The following is a 25661-nucleotide window of genomic DNA, read 5'->3' on the forward strand; positions in this document are numbered from 1 at the left end:
ATCCTGTCTTGGAGCTCTACGGGCAATTCCTTCAACCTCGTAGCTTGGTTTTTGCTCTGACATGCACTGTCAACTCTGGGACCTTATATAGACAGGTGTTTGCCTTTCCAAATCATGTCCAATCAACTGAATTTACCACAGGTGGACTCCAATCAAGTTGTAGAAACATTTCAAAGATGATCGATGGAAACAGAATGTACCTGAGCTCAATTTCAAGTCTCATAGCAAAGGGTCTGAATGCTTATGTACTGTAAATAAGATACACAGGTATATTTTGTTTACATTTAGATTTGAATTTTTTTCTAAAAACCTGTTTTCACTTTTGTCCTTATGTGGTATTATGTGTAGATTGATGAGGACATGTTTTTATTTAATTTGTTTTAGAATAATGCTGTAATGTAACAAAATGTGGAAAAAGGGAAGGGGTCTGAATCATTTCCGAATGCACTATATATATATTTTCCTGAGTACATTTTTTAAACCTAAATAGCTAAATGATCCATAGTATGACCATCTTAAAACAATTCCATATGTCAGCTAGCTGGGCTTGATTGAGCTTGCCTGGTGCAATGGAACCAAAAGAATAGTCACGGAACTGTAAACCCATCCCACTGTCACGCCCTGATCTTAGAGAGCTTTTTAGGACTCTATTTTGGTTTGGTCAGGGTGTGATTTGGGTGGGCATTCTATGTTATTTTTTCTATGTTTTTCAATTTCTTTGTTTTGGCCGGTATGGTTCTCAATCAGAGACAGCTGTCTATCGTCGTCTCTGATTGGGAACCATACTTAAGTAGCTTTTTCCCCACATGGTTTTTGTGGGTAGTTATTTTCTGTTTAGTGTTTTCTGCACCTGACAGGACTGTTTCGGTTTCGGCTATTCCCTTTGTTATTTTGTTATAGTGGTCAGTTTCAATAAAAAGCATAAACACTTACCATGCTGCGCTTTGGTACGATTATTCCTCTTCAGACGACGACACACGTTACACCCACCTGGCACTACAGGCAGGCTGAAGCAAACGCTAATAGTATTTAAAAGATCTAAACTATTATTTCAACTCAGGTCAGAATGATAAATGGAGCGACAGAGTTGAAAAGGTTAAAACCCCCTTGGTGACCTTTGCCCCTGTTATGAGCTCACTCCCCTGGCTGTGTGTATGTGTCTGTATTTGTAGGTTGTATTTGTAGCCCAGTGCCACTATCATATGTCCATGTGTCGTAGAAAGAGGGAGGAGGGGGTGAAGGGGGAGAATAGGCTTTGGCAGAGAGGTTTGGTTACATTGAGAAGAGCATCTGGCAGCAGCTCCATAACCACCCGCTAGTCTTCTTCAGACCGTGCACTCTGCTCTTAGACACACTGAGAATATTGTCAGGGATGGAACTGCCCAATATGGAATACATGATGAGGCGCCGCTGTGACAGTGCAGGTGAGACCGATCATTGAAAAACAAGCAATATCTCTTTTGAGAGAGAGAGGAGTAGTAAAAGCTCTGAGATAGTATAGTAAAGTCCAACTTTACTCTGCTGGTTTAGTGCTTTCTATGCACATGTTATGAGCACATGTTGTTCAGGGGATTGAGTCCATCAGCACAGAAGTGCATGCGAGTAAAATTAGACTTGGTGCAACCTGTGATGCAGACAGGACAACGTGTTCTCTGGGTTTCAAGTTGAGCCGCCTGAATTTAAAAAGAATGGACACACAGACCAAATGGGAAAGGACTTGGGATGGTCTATCCCTCTGGTAACTCTTATCTTCTGTTGTTTCCCCAAGGGTTGTTCCACCAATTCGGTGCCGTTTGAGAAGTGTAACTTGATTCCACCTGACTTTAACATTCTGCCATTTAACATTAAGAGCACATGTTTAACTTCATAAAAAAACACGTTTTCCCATCTCAAGAGGTTACATTTTTTTTAAATTCAACCACGGGTTACTGTCATCATTGTAACCAATTGTCAACATAAACAAACCTATAAAATATGTTTAATTTTCACCTTTGAAACAACGTCAGAGCTTCAACGTTATATCCACTGTATAAAAACAGCCCTGCTTAGCTTTTATATTTGTCACTGACTACTATCAATGCCCTATTGTGAGAATCATTATTGACAGATCTCTTAATAACTAAACATATTCACTGTTGCTATCGAAGTCATTCCAAAGTGTAGGTTTAACAGAGCAAATGAAATGCAACCATACTTTATAAGTAATCATCAGTAATACTATTTAGGCCTATATAGCATTTGTAAAGTCATCAACAGGTATTGTTTCAGTTCAACCCAGGCTTCAACTAAAAATAGACAATAAAGGCCTAGGTTTTCAAGCTTTGGTTAATTTCAAATGTAATCTTCAAGTTAATCATTAATATGTTGGATTCACATCTTCATTTCAACCAAAAATGTAAGTTAAAGAATAGTACTAAACTAAATCAAATCAAACTTTATTTAAAGTTCATTTAAAGTTGGAATAGATTTAGTCCTATTCTTTAACTTACATTTTTTGGTTGAGATGGAGATGTGAATCCAACATATTGATTATTAATTTGTAGGCAAACTGGATATTGAATTGTGTTTGGTTGTCAACGCAACCAAATATCAACATTTGAAGGAGATCTTCTGCTTGGATTATTCCATATGTGTCTCTGACTTAGTCTGGCTTTAATTCCCATTTGCCTACAAATTAATAATTGATATGTTGGATACACTTCTCCATTGCAACCATTTGTTTTTGCTAAAGAATAGGACTAAATTAAATCAAACTTTGAACGGACTTTAAATAAAGTTTGGTTTGATTTACTCACATTCTTTAACTTAGATTTTTGGTTGTGATGGAGAAGTGAATCCAACATAAATGATTTATTAGGCTAAGTCACATTGAGGTTAGCCCACTGTAACTACTTATATAATCATAGAAAGCGTGCATGTTCAAGATAGCATGCAAAGGTCGCAGGTCTTCGGAGATCTTCACAATTGCTATGATAATCTGCCAGAAGCTTGAACAGCATTGGTCACTTGCATCATGCATTTTTTATGTTATCTCAACTGCATTCCATGTCACTTGGTTCTGCTATTAGACACTAACACAGTAAGTTGTTAAATACAGTAAATACAAAATATCTGACGTTGTATTCACATTTGAACTTTGTTGTGCTTTTAAATGGTTGAAAGCGCTGTGATAACACATTTGGGAATTCAACAAATTTCTGTCTGTATTTTGAGTGGGTGAATAAAAGTTGAAATCTCATTGATCAACGTCTCAACCAAATTTTACCCAAATTTCCACATTGAAATGACTTGGTGTGCCCAGTGGGTACTAAGTGCCAAATAAAGTAACAAGGTTGACCGTAACAGGGTTGACGATTTCATCTTATATAAGCCATGAATCCCATTTTGACAGGGGGAATGGAAGTTTGTTGTGTGCAACAGGGAGTGGCAATTAAATGCAAGCTTCACACAAAAAAATATGTAATTGTTAAAATATTTCTAGCCTGTGTACGTACAGTATGGGTTAACAGGGTTGACGTGTTATGCCCGACCCGCTCAGTTTTCCACCACAACACAAAATGGCCAAAAAGAGTAGAACCAGCTCACCTGCTTTTACACTATGACCTGACTATGTCACAGAGGGTTGTTGAATTTTGGCATTTTAACGAGTCAAGACTCATATTAAAAAGCTGATTGATTAAATTCTCCATGTGGTCAATATTAAAGGGAACTTCATTCAATGTAACAGGCTTTTAAAATGCAATATTGGTGCACAACTTCTACTCAAAATATCAAAGGGATGCAAAATGCACTAATTTCATTGAACTACCCAGTAGTATTAGTTTTGGTCCTGTGCTCTGTTGACATACAGTATGCTTAACATGGTCCGGGACCGGTATAGTATGCTAGTCTGTGAATGAATGGAGCTAGTCAGCAGCACTTGGTCGGTTGCCCAACCAGGACCCTTCAAGCTCACTGGAGACATGTTTATGCTTCCCCGTATGGAACCTGATCAGATCATTGGGGCCTGTCCTGGGACGGTCTGTCTTGCTCAACCAACTGCAAAATGTCATGAACCCTCTTGCCATCCTTATACCTCGTGCCATCATATGGAATGGAACCTCAACCACCTTAAGTACATTATGTTCCAAGTAAACATTTTGTAGAGAAAGAGAGAGAGAGAGAGAGAGAGATCAGCCCCACACCAAGCAGCTCAGCCTGCAGTCTGTCATAGGCAACACATGCGAGAAGGGAGAGCAACACAGCAGCAGAATATCTTTCAGGACTGAATAGATGTGAAATTCATGTCGGAACCCCTTCTAGCAATATCCAAAGGTTATGATGACAACTCAGTATGGGACACAGAAATGTGAGACGCAAGATGGGAACAGAACGTTGTGACCCCATGTTGCCTCAGCAGGCAGCTGCCCCAATGAGACTTTTCCGCTGTGGGTACCAGCTCTGAATCCAGAGCATAAGGCAGGCTGCCTCTGGGCTAGGGAGGGGGGGGGGACGGGGACGGGGGGGGGCGGGCGTGGTGAATGGTCAGGTCTGGACGCCACAGAGGAGATATTGACACCTGCCTGTCTCCTCTTTAGAGACCTGGGATGAACACGTGTCTGTGCACACAAACACACACACGCACACACTTTGCACACAGAGACAGACACACACACAGATTTGCAAATATTAGAGCAAATACACCAGAGACGTATGTAAAGTCATATCCCAGCAAGCTGGCTGTAATGTCATTACAACCAGAAACCAGGTTGCTTTGATGTCATTGCGACCAGTTTTTCTCACTGGGAAAGAGATATGAACATGCAACATTATACAGACATACTTTTCCTCTATCCACATGGACCAGTGTGTTGCTACACTTTTCTCTGTGCCACAGTGTCTGTCCAACGTGTGGAAATGATGGTTCCTCTCTATGGCTCTAATCTTGGGTTCTCTTTTTTTTTTAGCTAGGTAAGCCAGTTAAGAACAAAATCTTATTTACAATGGTGGCCTACTGGGGAACAGTGGGTTAACTGCCTTGTTCAGGGGCAGAACTACAGATTGTTTTATACCTTGTCAGCTCGGGGATTCAATCCAGCAACATTTCGGTTACTGGCCCAACGCTCTAACCACTAGGCTTCCTGCCACCCCAGGCTAGGATTGTTTCTGTCAGCCTCTGAAACTCCAGCACTGGCAAAATGTGAGAGTTTATCCACAGGATTTAGTGAAGTCAGCTCTGGTAAATATCAAAGAGTTGAAGTGCATTAAAACATCATGATGGATACTTAAGCATTCTTTCTCAATCTCACCCTTATGGCTCCATCCTCCTCTCTCCCCTCTCTCTCTCCACTCGAAGATACACTTTTCAATGGTGGTCCTTCAGAACAGTGTGTTGTGAAAGGCTTTCTAAGACAGCAGAGAGAGAGAGAGAGAGAGAGGTCCCAGTGTTTCCAGGAACACACTTGCACTTAGCTTTGGTTTACAGCTGCTGCCCAATCATAGCTCAGCTGCTACAGTAATGTCTATCCCTGTCACTCTATTTGGAGCAGGGAGGCCAGACTAAATTCCTAATAGGCCAAACTCTCAGCCGGCAAGGATAGCATGTTCCTCTCTCTCCTGGGCTCTACTAACAAAAACAGATCTAGACACTGTGATCATTACTGAAAGGCATAAACACTGTCTGTAGGCTACTGCAGAATATTACGTTTGCTACATACCCTTTTTTAACATGCCAACTGACAATAGGCATACAATTCTATTTGCCCAGAATGTAGCCGACTAGGAAAATCGGTAACAGTTGGTATGAGGTCTGACACTAAAGATACAAGAATGTCCAGCTGTGTTACGGGCACTGATTCCAGAGGCTGACCCAAAACAACATTGCTGCAGAAGAGGTAGACAGAGCGGCCTTCTGGTCAGACTTCGGAGGCGAGCACACACCACCCACCGATCCCGAGTATATTACCCGCTGATTTCCTGTCTCTAGATAACAAGGTAGACGAAATTAGGGCCAGGGTTGCTTTCCAGAGAGACATTAGGGATTGCAACATACTCTGTTTCACAGAAACATGGCTCTCTCGGGATATGCTGCCGGAGTCAGGACAGCCACCGGGATTCTTTGTGCGTCACGATGACAGAAATGAACATCTCTCTGGGAAGAAGAAGGGCTGGGGTGTATGTTTCATGATTAACGACTCATGGTGTAATTGTAACAACATACAGGAACTCAAGTCCTTTTGTTCACCTGACCTAGAATTCCTAAAAATCAAATGCTGACCATAATATCTCCCAAGAGAATTCTCGTTATTGTTGTCACAACCGTGTATATCCCCCCTCAAGCAGATACCACGACGACCCTCAAGGAACTTCACTGGACTTTATGCAAACTGGAAACCATATATCCCGAGGCTGCATTTATTGTAGCTGAGGATTTTAACAAAGCAAATTTGAGAACAAGGCTACCTAAATTCTATCAGTATATTGATTGCAGCACTCACGCTGCTACTCTAACTTCCGCGATGCATACAAGACCCTCCTCCGCCCCCCCTCGGCAAATCTGACCACCACTCCATTTTGCTCCTCCCTTCCTATAGGCAGAAACTCAAACAGGATGTACCTGTGACAAGAACTATTCAACACTGGTCTGACCAATCGGAATCCTCGCTTCAAGACTGTTTTGATCACGCGGACTAGGACATGTTCCGGGTAGCTTCAGAGAATAATATTGATGTATACGCTGTTTCGGGGGGTGAGTTTATAAGGAAGTGGATAGGAGATGTTGTACCCACTGTGACTATTAAACCCTACCAAAACGAGAAACCGTGGATAGATGGCGGCATTTGCGCAAAACTGAAAGCGCAAACACTACATTTAACCATGGAAAGTTGACTGGGAATATGGCCGAATACAAACAGTGTAGTTATTCCCTCCACAAGGAAATCAAATAAGCGAAATGTCAGTATAGAGACAAAGTGGAGTCGCAATTCAATGGCTCAGAAACTAGACGTATATGGCAGGGTCTACAGACAATCACAGACTACTAAAAGAAAACCAGCCACGTCACGGATACCGACGTCTTGCTTCCACAATAACTAAACACCTTCTTTGCCCACTTTGAGGATAATACAGTGCAACCAACGCGGCCTGCTACCAAAGACTGTGGGCTCTCCTTCGCCGTGGATGACTCTCGCCCAGACGACATCCCTAGCCGCGTCCTCAGAGCATGCGCAGACCAGCTGTCGTGTTTACGGACATATTCAATCTCTCCCTATCCCAGTCTGCTGTCCCCAAATGCTTCAAGGTGGCCACCATTGTTCCTGTATCCAAGAAGGCTTATATAACTGAACTAAATAACTGTTACCCCGTAGCACTCACTTCTGTCATCTGGAAGTGCTTTGAGAGACTAGTCAAGGATCATATCACCTCCAACTTACCTTTCACACTAGACCCACTTCAATTTGCGTACCGCCCCAATAGGTCCACAGACCATGTAGGGCCGCCCCTAGGTGGTGAAGATAGGAAACAACATCTCCACTTCGCTGATCCTCAACACTGGGGCCCCACTAGGGTGCGTACTCAGCCCCTTCCTGTATTCCCTGTTCACCCATGACTACGTGGCCTATTCAATCATCAAATTTGCAGACGACACAACAGTAGTAGGCTTGATTACCAACAACGACGAGACAGCCTACAGGGAGGAGGTGAAGCACGCGGAGTGTGGTGTCAGGAAAACAACCTCTCACTCAACGCCAAAACAAAAAAGATGATCGTGGACTTCAGGAAACACCAGAGGGAGCACCACACTATCCACATCAATTGGACCGCAGTGGAGAAGGTGGAAAGTTTTAAGTTCCTCGGCATACACATCACGGACAAACTGAAATGGTCCACCCACACAGACAGTGTGGTGAAGAAGGTGCAACAGCGCCTCTTCAACCTCAGGAGGCTGAAGAAATTTGGCTTTTCACCTAAAACACTCAAACTTTTACAGATGCACAATTGAGAGCATCCTATCAGGAATCATCACCGCCTGGTACGGAAACTACTCCCTCCAGGACACCTACAGTACCTGATGTCGCAGGAAGGCCAAAAAGATCATCAAGGACAACAACCACCCGAGCCACTGCCTGTTAACCCCGTTAACATCCAGAAGGCGAGGTCAGTACAGGTGCATCAAAGCTGGGACCGAGAGACTGAAAAATAGCTTCTATCTCAAGGCCATCAGACTGTTAAAACAGCCATCACTAACACAGTGAGGCTGCTGCCTACATACAGACTTGAAATCATTGGGCACTTCAATAAATTGATCACTAGTCACTTTAGTAATGCCACTTTAATAATGTCTTATCACATATGTATATAATGTATTTTATACCATATTTTGCGTCTTGCCTATGCAGCTCGGTCATTGCTCATCCATATATTTATAGGTGTGAATTAGGTAGTTGTTGTGGTATTGTTAGATTACATGTTAGATATTGCTGCAATGTCAGAACTAGAGGCACAAGCATTTCACTACACCAGCAATAACATCTGCTAACCATGTGCATGTGACCAATAAAATTTTATTTGATTTGGCATTACCTGTTTGGGAGTACTGGCACAGGCCAAGATGTTGTCAGACTAATTTACAAACTAATTGTCTGTCTGTCTCTGTTAGAATTTGACCACAACATTTTATTGAAAAGTATCCTGTTGTTATGCCCATTTCAGCCTTGATAAGTTGTAAGTAACAATCGTTACAGCAAACCCCACAGTGGAAATGATCCAAATAATGTTGCCACTGAATGTAAGACTACAAAACTGTCAGGTGTAAGATACTGTATATATAAGCAGCCAGAGGATATAGGCAAAGCTGGTTGAAAATGTCAGTTTACAACTGGTTGTAATCTTGTTGTCATGAAGTCATTTCAGTTTTCCCTGCCTGTTGGCAGGATATATGATCTATTTATCACATGATCTAATCCATAATCCTTCTTCCCTTTAAAAGTCCACTGGATGAAATTAAATCAAGTGTTATTGGTTGCATACACTTCTTTAGCAGATGTTATTGCGGGTGTAGCGTAGCAAAATGCTTGTAAATTAGTAATTGAGTCGTAATGAGATCAGATCAGGGACTGCACATGTCTCATATAAGGCTGTCAGCTGTCTAATTCTTTAATCTGGGAAGTACCTTATTCAGGCAGGTCACCCATGATACTGGCAGGGCATTGTGGACGGGCATGGTGGATGGGCGCAAGCATCTGGCTCTGGTTCAAAAGGTTGCATGTTTGAATCTAGCGATAGAAAGTTGTTTTTGATATTTTTGTTTTAAGCCTATCCCAAACCTTAACCCTTACCTTAACCATTCGGAGTTAATGCCTAAACTTAATCTTAAACACTTTGAAATTTGACACTTGGAACTTCGAAGTGTGTCATTTGAGAAACATGGGTGAACGTCAAATTCTAACGTGAGACTGTGCGAGCGTGTTGCCTTATTACCTTAGCAACTTGTTGAACTACTGTCAACAAATCCAGATATTGTCTGAATGAGAATGACTGCACCAGAGCTGAAAGACAGCAGCAAACATATTGTCTGTTTCTTTTGCTGCTGCAGACTACAGACAAGTGAGAGTCAGTAACCATAGAGCCAGTTTATCTTTGAACTCAGACTTTCACCTGCCACCTTGTGGCATAATTAATGAACACCACACTGTTTCGAAATGTAATTATGAACTGGGTGGTTCGAGCCCTGAATGCTGATTGGCTGACATCCGTGGTATATCAGAGTTTTTACTGCACTAATTACGTGGGTAACCAGTTTGTAATAGCAATAAGGCACCTCCGGGATTTGTAATATATGGCCAATATACCCTGGCTAAGGGCTGTGTCCCAGCACTCTGTGTTGCGTGACGCCTAAGAACAGCCCTTAGCCGTGTATATTGGCCATATACCACACTGCCTCATTGCTTAAATATACCAGTGCACTACTTTTGACCATGGCCCATAGGGCTCTCAGGTAGTGCACTGTTTAGAGAATATGTTGCCATTCGGGTTGTACACTAGCTCTGTACCTTAGCCACGCTGTTTCACTGCTCCTCAGCAGTTAGTGAGGAACAGGGCCAGAGGGCACTACTTTAGAGGAAACTACAAACTCCAGCCAATAGAGAGGAGGAATCACACATCTGGTGACATGGCACTATCAGGAACCGAGCCAGTTGATCATTCCTCTACTTTAGATCAACGTTTCCAAGGGGAGCTGTGAACTCTGACTTCCAACTGCCACCTTGTGGCATAATTGAGTAACACCGCACTGTCTCTAAACGCAAGTGATATATAGCATGTTGTCAAGTGAAATAGATCAACCATAGCATCACGACATAAATTGTTCTGATCAGTTCATTATACAGTGAGAGTTAACTTTGGTTAAACTGTTCATTTTTCATGAGCTTGTTCTCAAAAGGGCTGATATATTTAATGCTTTAGTGCCATGTCACCACCACAACACAGATGTGTGTGACTGTGTGATTCCTCCTCCCTCCCTACTGGCTGGAGATTTGAGTTTCCTCTGGCCATGTACCTCACTAACAGCTGAGTAGCAGTGAAACAGCAAGGCTAAGCTACAGAGCTATATATCATGTCCCAACATCCACCATGTTCCCTACATAGTGCACTACTTCAGGGAACCTTTGTCATGGCAAAAAACGGTGCACTATTGAGAATCGGGTGCCATTTGGGGCGTTATCCTAGAGGTCCTCCCCTTCCCACTTCCCCTCGTTCTCCTTGGCAACAGTCAGGTGACCGTGCAAGAATTCATTGAAACAAGCTTCTGTCCTGCTCCTCTTGTCTCTCTCGCTCACACTCGCTCCGCTGCACAGGGCCGGGAGGACTGTGCTGTGTTGCATGACTCTGTCTGTGCTTTGCCGAATGCCTACATGACCACAGACCAGGAGAAGAATGAGCTCACGCAGACTCCGCTGCTCAAGATCTGGGTGCCATGGTTGGGGATGGGAGGCTGCAAGCTAAATCGCGGGAGAGGCTGTAAGTGAGAAGAACCACTCAGCCTGGCTTTCTGTCAAGTTCTCTCTTTCTCTCATTCTCTGTTTCTCTCTCTCTCGGTCTCTCTCTCGATTTCCCTCTCTCTTCTGTCTGTTTTCTCTCGCTTCTTTCCTCTCAACTTCTTAATTCATTCATTAGTACGAGTCATGGGAAAGTTATCTGAAACAACAGGTGGATGAGTGTTTAAGTGTTGCTCTTGTTGCCAAGTTAAGACTGATTGTTTTATATTGTGACACTCATAGATCTATTCTATGGCTTCCTTCTCTCCTCCCCATGCGTGAGAATAAACTTCATCACGCCGATGGCAGGCATCTGTCTCTCAATGGAATAAGTGGGCCTTGGGATTACAGTGCTGCTCTCTGCTGTCCTACTTTAACACTGTCCCGTGACTTGCATGGATGGCACCATTGGCATGGATACTGTCAGTGGTGGGAAAAGTACTAAAATTGTCAAAATAAAGATACCTTAATAGAAAATGACTCGAGTGAAAGTCACACAGTAAAATACTACTCGAGTAAAAGTCTAAAAGTATTTGGTTTTAAATATACTTAAGTATCAAAAGTAAACGGATTTGCTCAAATATACTTAAGTGTCAAGAGTAAAAATAGGAATCATTTCAAATTCCTTATATTATGCAAACCAGACAGCACACATTTTATTCAAATTTTATTTACAGATAGCCAGAGGCATACTCCAACACTCAAGACATTAATTTACAAATGAAGCATTTGTGTTTAGGTAGTCCGCCAGATCAGAGGCAGTAGGGATGACCAGGAATGTTCTCTTGATAAGTGCACGACTGGGACAATATTTACTTGGGTGTCAGGGGAAATGTATGTAAAAAGTAGAAAGTACATTATTTTCTTCTTTAGTGAGGTACATTTTCTTTAAATTACAGATACCCTCCAAAAAACAACTTAAGTTTAAAGTATTTTTTACTTAAGTACTTTACACCACTGGATACTTTATGCCGACGCTGCAGTCAGTCACCATTCATACAGAGTACACAGGGAGGACCTGGATCTTCCTTCTATCCTGGTTCTCCTACTGTAAATCATCCCGCTTAGGGGCCGATTGTGACCCAGGTGAAGCGTATGTCAATGGTCCCAAATGTTCTCATTATGCGTATTCTGACCTTGAATTTAAGCATGAGAATAGCATGCTATTCACCCGCTTATTCGTTCGGGGTGGAGATCTAAGAAATGAAGGCGTGGCAGAGATGTGTATTCTGACCTTGAATTAATTCCCTAAGAATTCCACCACCTTTCTGCGAGAGGAAATAATGAATGTTTTTTTTTATTTCTTTTTATAGAAATTACACCATTCTCCATGCAATGTCTTTTACAACTTGATAAGAGCTTGGTTAATGAGTAAGCCGTTTGGATAGGGAATTGTAGACATAGACGACACTTGTTTTAGATCTCTTTAACCTTCTAATCGCTAGAGACAAATGTGAAATCAGTCCTATGGCAGCAAACTAAAGCATATCATATCAACTTTCCCACAGTAAAGTTTATGAAATGCTGTGACATTATAGAGAATTTAAATTGTACGGCCCTTTTAACTTGCAGGAATGGGCACTCTCGGATGTTATTTATTCTAGGCTATCAGACTTTCTCTGTTTCCTATTTCTATCATGTTAAATATTAGCCACTATTAGTATCGACCGTCAGTAGGCTAGAGTAAGTGGAGCTGCTTACATTTCTGAAATGAGAAATTATATCTGGAGTTTATGGATATATGCAGTTTGAGCTTGACTTTATTGACTGGTCTATTACAATCCCGTGGAACGCTTCTGTTTCAGTTTTTGTGTTTCTATGATGAAATCGCATGCTGAACAAGATGCTGGTACTGTACTGTCCTCAGGGTGGTGTTGTCACCCATGTGACTGGCTGCATGGGATACTCTGTGGTGCTCAGGGTATAGTGAGGTAGGCCTACACTCTCAAAGGAGTTGACTAATTACTTGGGCCATGATTATTATGCAGAACACATTTGTATACCTCTGGTAAGACACAGCATGGTAACAATGATGACTCAATCAATTCCATTGGGAGATCTTGTATTTGTATTATTATTTAGTTAACCTTTATTTAACTAGGCAAGTCAGTTAAGAACAAATTCTTATTTACAATGACAGCCAAACCCTAACCCGGACGACGCTGGACCGATTGTGCACTGCCCTATATGACTCCCAATCACGGCCAGTTGTGATACAGCCTGGAATCGAACCAGGGTCTGTAGTGACGCCTCTAGCACTGAGATGCAGTGCCTTAGACCGCACCTCCACTCAGGAGCAGATCTGATAGGTGTGCCCTGGTTAGCTGATATTTTAGCTATCTCTCCCCTGGTGCCCTCTCTTGATGAGATGGTGAGCATTATGTTTGCGCACACACACACACTTGAATGTAGTGTTTACTCCCACCATTGAGTTGTGCCGTTGTCAAAGTGTTCATAGATAACCCTTCTATTTACCCACCAGGCATGTACAATAGATTCCTATGGTGTTTGTCTTGTTTATCCCCAGCCTCCGTGCCCCAGTTCACCAACTCCCCCACTCTGATTGTGATGGTTGGACTGCCTGCCAGGGGGAAGACATACATATCCAAGAAGCTCACCCGCTACCTCAACTGGATAGGGGTTCCCACAAAAGGTCAGTTTACACACACTAGCCAAGTTCAATGATCTGAGGGGTGCTTGAATGCCCATGCACGTCACTGAGGACTGGAGTTGATGGTCTTTCGCTCTCCGGACCCTATTGTCTATCATCTATCGTCTAGTCTTCAACTTGGGCCAGTATCGCAGGGAAGTCCAGAGCTACAAGAGCTTTGAGTTCTTCAGACCGGACAATGAGGAGGCCATGCAGATTCGCAAGTACGTGATGCTGCAGGTTTGACGGGTTGCTCTATCTATGTTATGAAGCTATGGTTGCGTCTGAACTAGCACCCTATTTCCCTATACTGCTAGACTTTTCCACTACCTTTTGTGCGTGGTCAAAGTAGCAGTGCACAACAGCATATAGGGAAAAGGGTTCACAGCAAATTTGCAAGTGTTCAAATCTCGGTGTTGAGGTAAATATTTTTGAGTGCTATATCTGAGTGTTGATTCTAGTGGGGTTAACACCAGGGGGATTGAAATTGACACCACATGCGGTGAATATATGAAGTGTTTTTTCAATCGCAGTGGAATCAACATTGCATGGTGTTATTACTCGACTCTGTTAAGTTCATTTCCGTTAACTAGCCTAGTGGTTAGAGTGTTGGAGCGCCAGTAACCGAAAGGCTAGTGGATCGAATCCCCGAGCTGGCAAGGTCAAAATCTGTCGTTCTGCCCCTGAACAAGGCAGTTAACCCACTGTTTCTAGGCTGTCATTGTAAATACAAATTTGTTCTTAACTGACTTACCTAGTTAAATAAAAAATAAAATAAAAACTCTTAGTGAAAAACACATGGGAGGGTCTTCATTATCATATTTCCCAGCATGCTTTGTTGCAGGTTGACTCTTATAATAATTAGTTTTAATATCTGTGCTTCCTCATGCACATTGATTTATTAATTGATATTAAACAATACAATTTGTAGGGGTTGGACTTGTTACCGAGATGGTTGTTCCAGTTTAGATGGGTTGGGTAATCTTGTTTGTCAAGTCCTTCACCATAGCAGCCATTTTGAATGCAGGTTGTGGGTGATAAAATATTCCAATTGTTGAATATCCTCCCTCTACCTGGATTTCAATAGGAATCACTAATCACTTCACAAACCAGTATATTGTGACTTGCATGTCTGATGTGGCCCGTAAGCCAGGATTTTCAGACCACGATGTTGAGGATAACTAGGCCATAACTAAAGGCCGTATGAAATGTATAATATATGGTCACATTCACATTCACTAGCAAAAAAATCTCATAACACTGAGAACGTCTAACAGCATCAACCCTAAAAGTGTTAATTGAACTTGTTAGGGAACCAACACCAGGGGTGTGTAAAGGAGACGGACGCTGTTAAGATGGTGCCGAAGAGGATGGCTGACGTTTTACATGCTCCTAACCATTAGTGCTATTTTTTATATTTTTTATATTGTTTGTAACTTATTTTTGTACATAATGTTTCTGCTACCGAAAATAACTTCTGGACATCAGAACAGTGATTACTCACCACAAAGTGGAAGAAGCTTTTTCCTTTAACGAGCTCTCCCGGGAACAGGCCCAAATCCTCGTCATTTGCGCAAAGAAAATACGGAGGAAAAGAGGATGCAGGTCGGGCTGCCTTCTGAGAATCTGGCGAGCGAGTAAACTCCCACTGCCATCCATTCTACTTGCGAACATGAAATCATTGGAAAATTTAAATTGATGACTTACGATTATCCTACCAATGGGACATTAAGAACTGTAATATCTTATGTTTCACCAAGTCGTGGCTGAATGACGACACGGATAATATAGAGCTGGTGGGATTTTCCATGCACCGGCAGAACAGAGAAGCTACGTCTGGTAAGACAAGGGGTGGGGGTGTGTGTCTTTTTGTCAATAACAGCTGGTGAGCGATGTCTAATATTAAAGAAGTCTCAAGGTATTGCTTCGCTGAGGTAGAGTACCTTTTGATAAGCTGTAGACCACACTATCTACCAAGAGAGTTCTCATCTATATTATTCGCAGCTGTCTATTTACCACCACACACCGATGCTGGCACTAAGACCACACTCAACCAATTCTATAAGGCCATAAGCAAACAAGAAAATGCTCACCCAGAAGTGATGCTCCTAGTGGCCGGGGACTTTAATGCATGGAAACTTAAATCAGTTTTACCACATTTTTACCAGTAGGCACATGTGCAACCAGAAAAAGAGAAAAAAAACTTGAGACCACCTTCACTCCACACACAGAGATGCATACAAAGCTAACTGCCTGTTCAGGGGCAGAACGACAGATTTGTACCTTGTCAGCTCAGGGATATGAACTTGCAACTTTTCGGTTACTAGTCCAACGCTCTAACCACTAGGCTACCCTGCCGCCCTGTGGCAGGGCTTAAACTATTACGGACTACAAAGGGAAACCCAGACGCGAGCTGCCCAGTGACGCTGGCCTACCCAGTGACGCTGGCCTACCCGACAAGCTAAATGCCTTTTATGCTCGTTTTGAGACAAGCAACACTGAAGCATGCACGAGAGCACCAGCTGTTCTGTATGACTGTGTGATAATGCTCTCGGAAGCCGATGTGAGCAAGACCTTTATACAGGTCAACATTCACAAAGCCGCGGGGCCAGGTGGATTACCAGGACGTGTACTCAAAGCATTCGCGGACCAACTGGCAGTGTCTTCACTGACATTTTCAACCTCTGACTGAGTCTGTAATATCTACATGTTTCAAGCAGACCACCATAGTCCTTGGGCCCAAGGAAGCGAAGGTAGCATGCCTAAATGATTACGGTCCTGTAGCACTCACGTCTGGAGCCATGAAGTGCTGTAAAAGGCTGGTCATGGCTCACATCAACAGCATCCTCTCGGATACCCTAGACCCACTCCAATTCGCATACCGGCCCAACAGATCCATAGATGACGCAATCTCAATCACACTCCACACTGCTCTTTCCCACCTGGACAAAAGGAACACCTATGTGAGAATGCTGTGCATTGACTACAGCTCAGCGTTCAACACCATAGTGCCCACAAAGCTCATCACTAAGCTACCCTGGGACTAAACACCTCCCTCTGCAACTGGATCCTGGACTTCCTGACGGGCCGCCCCCAGGTGGTAAGGGAAGGCAACAGCACGTCTGCCACACTGATCCTCAACACTGGGGCCTCTCAGGGGTGTGTACTTAGTCTCCTCCTGTACTCCCTGTTCACCCACGACTGCGTGGCCAGACACGACTCCAATACCATCATTAAGTTTGCGGACAACACAACTGTGGTAGGCCTGATCACCAACAACGATGAGACAGCCTATAGGGAGGAGGTCAGAGAACTGTCAGTGTGGTGCCAGGACAACAACCTCTCCCTCAATGTGAGCAAGACAAAGGAAGTGATTGTGGACTACAGGAAAAGGCCCCCATTGACATCAACGGGGCTGTAGTGGAGCAGGTCGAGACAACAAACTATCATGGTCCAAACACACCAAGACAGTCGTGAAGAAGGAACAAAAAAAAATTCCCCCCTCAGGAGACTGAAAAGATTTGGCATGGGTCACCAGATCCTCAGAAGAAAGTGCTTTGTTTCTAGCCAATTTGAGCCTGTAATTGAACCCATAAAATGCTGATGCTCCAGATACTCAACTAGTCTAAAGAAGGCCAGTTTTATTGCTTCTTTAATTAGCACAACAGTTTTCAGCTGTGCTAACAATTCCAAAAGGGTTTTCTAATTATCAATTAGCCTTTTAAAATGATCAACTTGGATTAGCTAACACAACGTGCCATTGGAACACAGGAGGGATGTTTGCTGATAATGGGCCTCTGCAAACCTATGTAGATATTCCATAAAAAAATCAGCCGTTTCCAGCTACAACAGTCATTTACAACATTAACAATGTCTACACTGTATTTCTGATCAATTTGATGTTATTTTAATGGACAAACAATGTGCTTTTCTTTCAAAAACAAGGACATTTCTAAGTGACCCCAAACTTTCAAACGGTAGTGTGTCTGCTCCTCTGTGTTGTTCCCTGTAGTTGCATTGTTTTGTCGTGTTTCTGTCCAGACGCTGTTCTTGTTCCGTTGCATGTCCGTCTGTTAAATGGTTCACTCCCTGTACCTGCTTCTCATCTCCCGCATTGGGCGTTACACTATTAGAGAGACGGTGAAAGAGACAGTTCCTCAGTTTAGGGTTCTGTAATGTTGATTGGAGATGAACAATGTTCGCAATTCTGTGCCATGTCACTCAGCTGTGATTATCCAATTAAATGTAAATGTATCCATACAAGATGTGGTTTGAAAATAATAAACATGAATACAATGGCATCAATACTAAGATGACACATTCATTTAGCAATAACAAACAAGATACAACTCATCTGTTATAATAATCCAATGACTGAAACTAAAATACAAGTAGCTAGCAACATTAGACTAACCAGCTAACAATTACAGGAGAAAATAAAGCTAGCATAAAAACGAGACACATAATGCTGTAATAATGATGAACATATTCTTAAACTATTGACAACTATCATCAATAAAACAGGGGGGAAACGTATACCTTTACTTACAGTTTTGGTACTCGCGCACAGTGATGAATAAATTGGTCAGAAAGGAAATAATGTCCAAAACTGAAATTTGTGTTCACAGCAGTAGGTGGCGAGCTGCACTTGGTAATGCACGAAACACTCTTGACAGCCTGTGATAGCTGGGACGTCATCATTGAGTGCTTAAAGAAACAGGCTTTCTTACACTGTGGTTGTTAAAATTCTGATCTCAAATTTGTGCTGTGACAATTCGTACACAGTCTATAGCAGCGTTCTCCTACTGCACCGGCCAATGTTTGCGTGCCACGTCATCAGCTGTGTCATCGACTGACAAATTGCTATGACATATGATGTGGTTAGCTGATACATAAAATACCTGTCCAGGTATTGTAAGATCTGGCATGCATCAGCAACGCCTGGGCAGAGGACTGTGGTGGTTTGTGTGTAGTATTATGTAACAATTGATTTGCTATGTCCTTTTGTGTTGTACGATTGACCTTTTCTGTGGTTTGTTAATCCAATGATTTCGCCCTGTATTTTCTTTCTCAGGGCCTGTGCTTCAAATGCCCTTAAAGATGTAGTTATCTACTTCTCGAAGGAACATGGACAAGTAGCTGTGAGTAAGAGGACAACTTAAAACTGTCCCTCTGAGCTGACAGTCGATAGACACACACCATACCTCATATATGAGTGAAAATGACAGTACTCAGTGCATTGAACTTCACGCATACTGTACAGACACACTGGACATCAAATACTGTACACTCCCAAGGTCCTCCTGGGTAAAAAGGGATTATGACCACTATGGGAGTTACAGAGTAAATAATGGTTGAATAAATATACACTGTGCCCACTGTTCCTCCTAGCATCAGAGTTCCTCCTAGCATCAGAGTCCACAAAGTTCTGCAACAGTGAGTGGAATGTCCTCTTCCCTCCAGGTGTTTGATGCCACCAACACAACACGGGAGAGGAGGGTCTCCATTGTGAGCTTTGCCAAGGAAAAAGGCTATAAGGCAGGTTCAGGTGCAGGCAGTCCTGTAACTGCTACTATATATCATTAATAAACAACTGTTCTACAACTGCACCAGCTAGATACATATTCAGATGGTGATATACATTAAACCTCAATTTTGAACTCTAGAAAAAAAAACTTTTGGAATAATGAACACTGCTCACTTTCTCTGAACAACTGAATTTTCCTCACAGGTATTTTTTGTGGAGTCCATTTGTGATGATCCAGACATCATTGCACAGAATATCGCGGTGAGAAAGTCTCCTCTCAAACTTCACTCTCAAATACCAGAGGGTTCTCTGTTTCTAAGGTGTTAAACTCTACAATATGTTAAACTCTACACTGTGACACTGACCTTTGTCCCAGGATGTGAAGGTGAGCAGCCCAGACTATCTGAACTGTGACAAGGAGGAGGCACTGGCAGACTTCCTGAAACGTATCGAGTGCTACAAGCAAACCTACGTGCCATTGGACGATGAGAAAGACAGGTAGAGTTCTGTCCTTGATGCTTCACAGATTATGCCAACCAGCCTGGTCCCTGATCTGTTTGTGCTGTCTGGCCAACTCCTGTATGGTCATTGCCACAAATAAATCTGGTACCAAGCTTTACGCTAACAGCTGTTCTCCATGAATTAGAGAAAGAGTAAGAACTAAACTGAAAAAAAACTTGCTTAACAAAAAATCCATCTCTTCTTCTGTCTCCTTATATTTCCCCTACATGTAATCGTGTCATGCACCTGTCTGAGAGAATAATTGTCTCCCTATGTGGCTCTCTCTATATTTCCCCTACCAAGGCGCCTCTCTTACATCAAAATCTTCAACGTGGGCTCTAGGTACCTGGTGAACTGTGTGCAGGACCATATCCAGAGCCGGATAGTCTACTACCTCATGAACATCCACGTCACGCCGCGCTCCATCTACCTGAGCCGCCACGGGGAGAGCAATATGAACCTGCTGGGTCGCATTGGGGGAGACTCCGGACTCTCTCCCAGGGGTCATAAGGTCAGTAGGCCACACAGGTTCTATCTTTAGGACATTCATCTCGCCCCCCAGAACCTAGTCAGCGAACATTCTAATGTTAAGGCTGTCACCAGAGACTAATATGACATTATTGTTTTAATCCAGATATACAGTCCATTCGGAAAGTATTCAGACCCCTTCCCTTTTTCCAAATTTTTCTACGTTACAGCCTTATTCTAAAATTGATTAAACGTTTTTTCCCCCCTCATCAATATACACACAATACCCAATAATGATAAAGCAAAAACAGTTTGGTGCAAAAAATAAATACATAAATTAAATATTTCATTTACATAAGTGTTCAGACCCTTTTACTCAGTACTTTGGCAGCGATTACAGCCTCGAGTCTTCTTGGGTATGATGCTACAAGCTTGGCACACCTGTATTTGGGGAGTTTCTCCCATTTTTCTTTGCAGATCCTCTCAAGCTCTGTGAAGTAGATTGGGGAGCATCACTGTACAGCTATTTTCAGGTCTCTCCAGAAATGTTATATCGGGTTCAAGTCCGGGCACTGGCTGGGCCACTCAAGGACATTCAGAGACTTGTCCCGAAGCCACACCTGCATTGCCTTGGCTGTGTGCTTAGGGTTGTTGTCCTGTTGGAAGTTGAACCTTCGCCCCAGTCTGAGGTCCTGATCGCTCTGGAGCAGGTTTTAATCAAGGATCTCTCTGTACTTTGCTCCATTCATCTTTCCCTCGATCCTGACTAGTCACCCAGTCCCTGCCACTGAAAAACATCCCCACAGCATGATGCTGCCACCACCATGCTTCACCGTAGAGATGGTGCCAGGTTTCCTCCAGACATGATGTTTGGCATTCAGGCCAAACAGTTCAATCTTGGTTTCATCAGACCAGAGAATCTTGTTTCTCATGGTCTGAGAGTCCTTTAGGTGCCTTTTGGCAAACTCCAAGGGGGTTGTCATATGCCTTTTACTGAGGAGTGGCTTCTGTCTGGCCACTCTACCATAAAGGCCTGATTTGTGTAGTGCTGCAGAGATGTCCTTCTGGAAGTTTCTCCCATCTCCACGAGGAAGTCTGGAGCTCTGTCAGAGTGACCATCGGGTTCTTGGTCACCTCCCTGACCAAGGCCCTTCTCCCCCGATATCTCAGTTTGGCAGTGCGGACAGCTCTAGGAAGAGTCTTGGTGGTTCCAAACTTCTTCCATTTAAGAATGATGGAGGCCACTGTGTTCTTGGGGACCTTCAATGCTGCAGACATTTTTTGGTACCCTTCCCCAGATCTGTGCCTCAGCAAAAATTCCTTCAACTTCATGGCTTGGTTTTTGCTCTGATATTGCACTGTAAACTGTGGGACCTTATATAGACAGATGTGTGCCTTTCCAAATCATATTCAATCAATTGAATTTACCACAGGTGGACTCCAATCAAGTTGTAGAAACATCTCATGCACCTGAGCTCAATTTCAAGTCTCATAGCAAAGGGTCTGAATACTTATGTAAATAAGGTATTTCTGTTTTTTATTTAGCAAAAATGTGTCAAAACCTATTTTCACTTTGTCATTATGGGTATTGTGTGTAGATTGAGGAACATTTGTTATTTAATCCATTTTAGAATAAGTCTGTACCGTAACAATGTGGAAAAAGTCAAGGGGTCTGAATACTTTCCAAATTCACTGTAATTATATTGTTCCACCCAATGCCTTAATGTATTGGTCCCACCCTTGAGTAGACAACAGAAAGCCATAAAGCATGGTGCATGTGACATTTACAATATGTCTAAGAGAGTTGGGTTGAAAGAACAAAGATACAGTTTTATTATCCGCAAAGAAAATGGACAGTAAAGCAAAATATTATGTAAACAATCACCCCCACTCCCTGTGAACATGGTCTGCCCCTGTAGTATGCCACTGCCCTGGGAACCTTCATCAAGAGCCAGCATATAAAGGATCTGAAGGTGTGGACCAGTCATATGAAGAGGACCATCCAGACTGCAGAGCATCTGGGGATCCCCTATGAGCAGTGGAAGGCTCTCAACGAGATTGATGCAGTAAGTCAATGTTTACTTCTGAGATTAAGCATACATTTTATGTGAGTGTGCACCGCACGTGTATATACAGTTTACAGTGAATGCGTGACCAATTGGGTCACCTGTACACCACAAGACTGTATGTAGTAGCCTACTGAGCTAAAGATAAGGCATTACCCCGATGAGCTAACGGAAGTTTTCGGGTCTCAGGATAGGTTACTCATCATAGTGCGTGCCTGTACCACTCATTGACCACTTCCTTGCACCGTCCGTTCCTCGTCAGGGTGTGTGTGAGGAGATGACGTATGAGGAGATCCAGGACAACCACCCAGAGGAGTTTGCACTGAGAGACCAGGACAAGTACCGCTACCGTTACCCCAAGGGTGAGGTAGGACCCGTCTTAATTCACCACACATTGCATTGCTCACCAAATACACATAAAACATACATACATTGTACATTACTCTCAGACATACTGTAGCGACCTTGGTACTGTACAGACCCTAGAGGTCTTACTCCAACACCTAGCGATCTTAGTACAACACCTAGCTACTACCTTGTCAAGAGATTTGAATCTGCAGGTGAAACAGCTAAGGTGTTGGACTGACAGTTGCAGGAACACACTGGGTTCAAGTCCCGGTCGTCATTCCAATTTGCAACAATATTGTAACGAAATATTTCAGGTGGATGGTGGATCTGAGTGACTGGGGAAGATAATTCATAACATACCCATATTATCTGTCTCTGGGTTGATTCACAATGCTGAGCCAAGCCGAGCTGGAAAGGCAAGAAAGAAGATGTAGTGCATGGTATGGTTCAGGTTGGTGCAATAGTGGGAAAAATGTATATATATATTTTTTTCCTCTCTCTACTACAGTCATATGAAGACCTGGTCCACCGTCTGGAGCCAGTGATTATGGAGCTGGAGAGACAGGAGAATGTGCTGGTTGTGTGTCACCAAGCTGTCATGCGTTGTCTGCTGGCCTACTTACTAGACAAAACCTCAGGTACAGTTGGACAACAGTTCAACAATACATGGGTTTATTTGGTATTGTCTTAAGATAATGACGCTTGCCAGGTCAAAGATGATCTCAGCGCCCAGAACCAAATATTGCATGTGCGCTGGCTGCAAGGCTGTCAGGAGAGACTAGGTCTTAAGACGTACATCCTTTTCTCTCCCCAGATGAGTTGCCATACCTAAAATGTCCTCTTCATACGGCGCTCAAACTTACACCGGTGGCCTATGGTAAGTTGTTGTCAAATGAATAATTTCAGAATTTCAATTTCACTCATGGCTCTTTCGCTCCTGATACAGGATGTAAAGTGGAGCATGTTTTCCTAAATATTGAGGCAGTCAACACGCACAGAGAGAGACCTGGGGTGAGCTTTACAAAACATGTACATTTATTGCAAGCACAATATAAAATAATAAAATGTATAATAGATTCCGCAAATCTAACACTGACTCCATTTGTGTTATTGTTGTTGTAGAATGTGGACGTATCTAGAGACCCAGAAGAGGCCTTGAAGACTATTCCTGACCACTTTTGAATATGATTTAGAGCAGGGGAGGCCAATTCCAGTCCTCGAGGGCCTGATTGGTGTCACAGCTTTGCCCCAGCTCACACACCTGACTCCAATAATCACCTAATCATGATCTTCAGTTTAGAATGAAATTTGATTAATCGGCTGTGTTTCCTAGGGATGGAGAAAAAGTGTGACACCAATCAGGCCCTCGAGGACTGGAGTTGGCCACCCCTGATTTAGAGGATATGGACTCTAGGACCATAATGATGCTTTTAACTTTATTTTCAATCAATTATGACTGCGTACCTTTTCAGATTAAACCTTGTCAAAGGCAGCAAGGGGCAAAGGATGGGAAAAAGACAAGGGAGAAGACTGGATGAATACAAGATCAAATATGACAAACCCCACTGCATATGGAAACACTGAGGGGGAAAATTGACTGATTTCTTCCTCCTCCGTGGCAACATAGGCTAAAGCCAAGTACTGAATGAGCATGTGTTGTTTATTGACCTATAATGTACAAGCAATATGCCTCGGTCTGCTCACTCTGACCCTGGTGTCTCATACCAGACATTTAGTGAAGCGCATTCAGACAGGTGGCGTCAGATGTAGTTTGGCATAGTGTGAAAGTGGCTCAACATGTTGTCAATCAAACATTTTCTCAGGCAATTCTTACATTAGGCTGCAGGATAAATGATCATACTTAAGTGAAAGTAAAGGTCAAAAGGTCATCCATTCTAGTGAAGTGTTATAGGTCCAATGCAGCTGTTTCTATTTTTTATGTACCTTACTGTGATTGTTTAAAAAAACATTTTTAAGAAACAAAAATAGATTCTTAGCTAAGACCGGTTTCTCAAGCAAGAATGATGATAGGACTGTCTGTGAGTGGTCTGACTGGGGAAGGGAAAACTGAAAACTAGCTGTTATTGGCAGAGAGGTTTGGAACTGACTTTGTTATTGGTCTGTTAATTAATTTGCCACCTGGAGACGTCACCAGGCAGGACAAAATCCATCCCACCAAAACAGGCTGAAATTTCAGGCAGTCTTTTCAAACAGTTCTTACACTGAAAGGGGATTATCATCTAGCAGATGCTCTTCTCCAGAGCAATTAGGTTTAAGTGCCTTGCTCAAGGGCACATTGACAGATCTTTCACCTAGTCACCTCAGGAATTTGAACCAGTGACCTTTCAGTTACTGGTCCAACGCTCCTAACCGCTAGACTACCTACCGCCTCGTTTCCACAATCTCACAGTATTATTCCAACCTCATAATGTGGAAATATATAAAACACAGGGAAATCACATTTGACTGTACTGGGCCTTTAAATGAATAAACAAATATTATATTTGGAGACATTTTGTGATTATTGATGATACTTATGTGGTAGCTAGGTGTCAGAACTGTTTTGCAGATAATTGAAGCTATAATTTATAGGGTCACAATTGAGATGTTATATTCTGACTATTCAAGAACGAGTGGGGTAGCCTATGTTGGAATATCATTTAGTCAAATGGTAAAGAGTTGTTTTTCTCATATGTCTCATTTGTATGTCAGGGGTGGGATATCCTATATATTATACGGTCCCATTTTGGAAATGAGAAAGGGGCGACAGCAAAGAGAGATTGGAATGTTTTTCTTTCAAATTGTCGACATTCATTGGTGAATAATTCGTCATTTCTCTTCATGCTCACTAACCGATGGCAACAGTCCGCGAAATGTCCAGTATGTACACGTAAGGAGGGCTACCCTATTGAACTCACAGGGACTCAACTCCTGCGCGCACTGATATTCTTTAAAATGTTCATCTGATTATCTGTCTGTCTGAAATCTGTCTGATATAAATTATAATTCTACGATTTATTTTCTGTTATTATATACGAGGTTTCAAATGTATTAAAATAAAGGGGAGGGAGATGAACGAGTCGACT

General features: G+C 42.6%; 1 protein-coding gene across 3 annotated transcripts; it reads left to right on the forward strand.

Moving 5' to 3' along the window:
• The first annotated feature begins 1266 nt into the window (after positions 1–1266).
• Positions 1267–25084, forward strand: LOC139368472 (6-phosphofructo-2-kinase/fructose-2,6-bisphosphatase-like). 3 transcript variants are annotated; one of them, XM_071107396.1, is made up of 16 exons: positions 1267–1424; positions 10836–10998; positions 13543–13668; positions 13796–13889; positions 18740–18806; positions 19129–19203; positions 19397–19453; positions 19569–19690; positions 19997–20204; positions 22081–22227; positions 22490–22594; positions 23084–23213; positions 23390–23452; positions 23522–23586; positions 23698–23747; positions 23959–25084. In XM_071107396.1, exons 2-16 carry the CDS (start codon positions 10893–10895, stop codon positions 23966–23968), a joined length of 1425 nt encoding a protein of 474 aa, XP_070963497.1. In that variant the 5' UTR covers positions 1267–1424; positions 10836–10892; the 3' UTR covers positions 23969–25084. The 3 variants fall into 3 exon arrangements, with proteins under 3 accessions (XP_070963497.1, XP_070963499.1, XP_070963498.1); XM_071107398.1 differs by lacking the exon at positions 13796–13889 and having other exon boundaries at positions 23698–25084; XM_071107397.1 differs by lacking the exon at positions 10836–10998 and having other exon boundaries at positions 1278–1424; positions 23698–25084.
• The last annotated feature ends 577 nt before the right edge of the window (positions 25085–25661 follow it).

The sequence above is a fragment of the Oncorhynchus clarkii genome, chromosome 16 (assembly GCF_045791955.1).
Source record: "Oncorhynchus clarkii lewisi isolate Uvic-CL-2024 chromosome 16, UVic_Ocla_1.0, whole genome shotgun sequence".
Classification (NCBI taxonomy): Eukaryota; Metazoa; Chordata; class Actinopteri; order Salmoniformes; family Salmonidae; genus Oncorhynchus; species Oncorhynchus clarkii.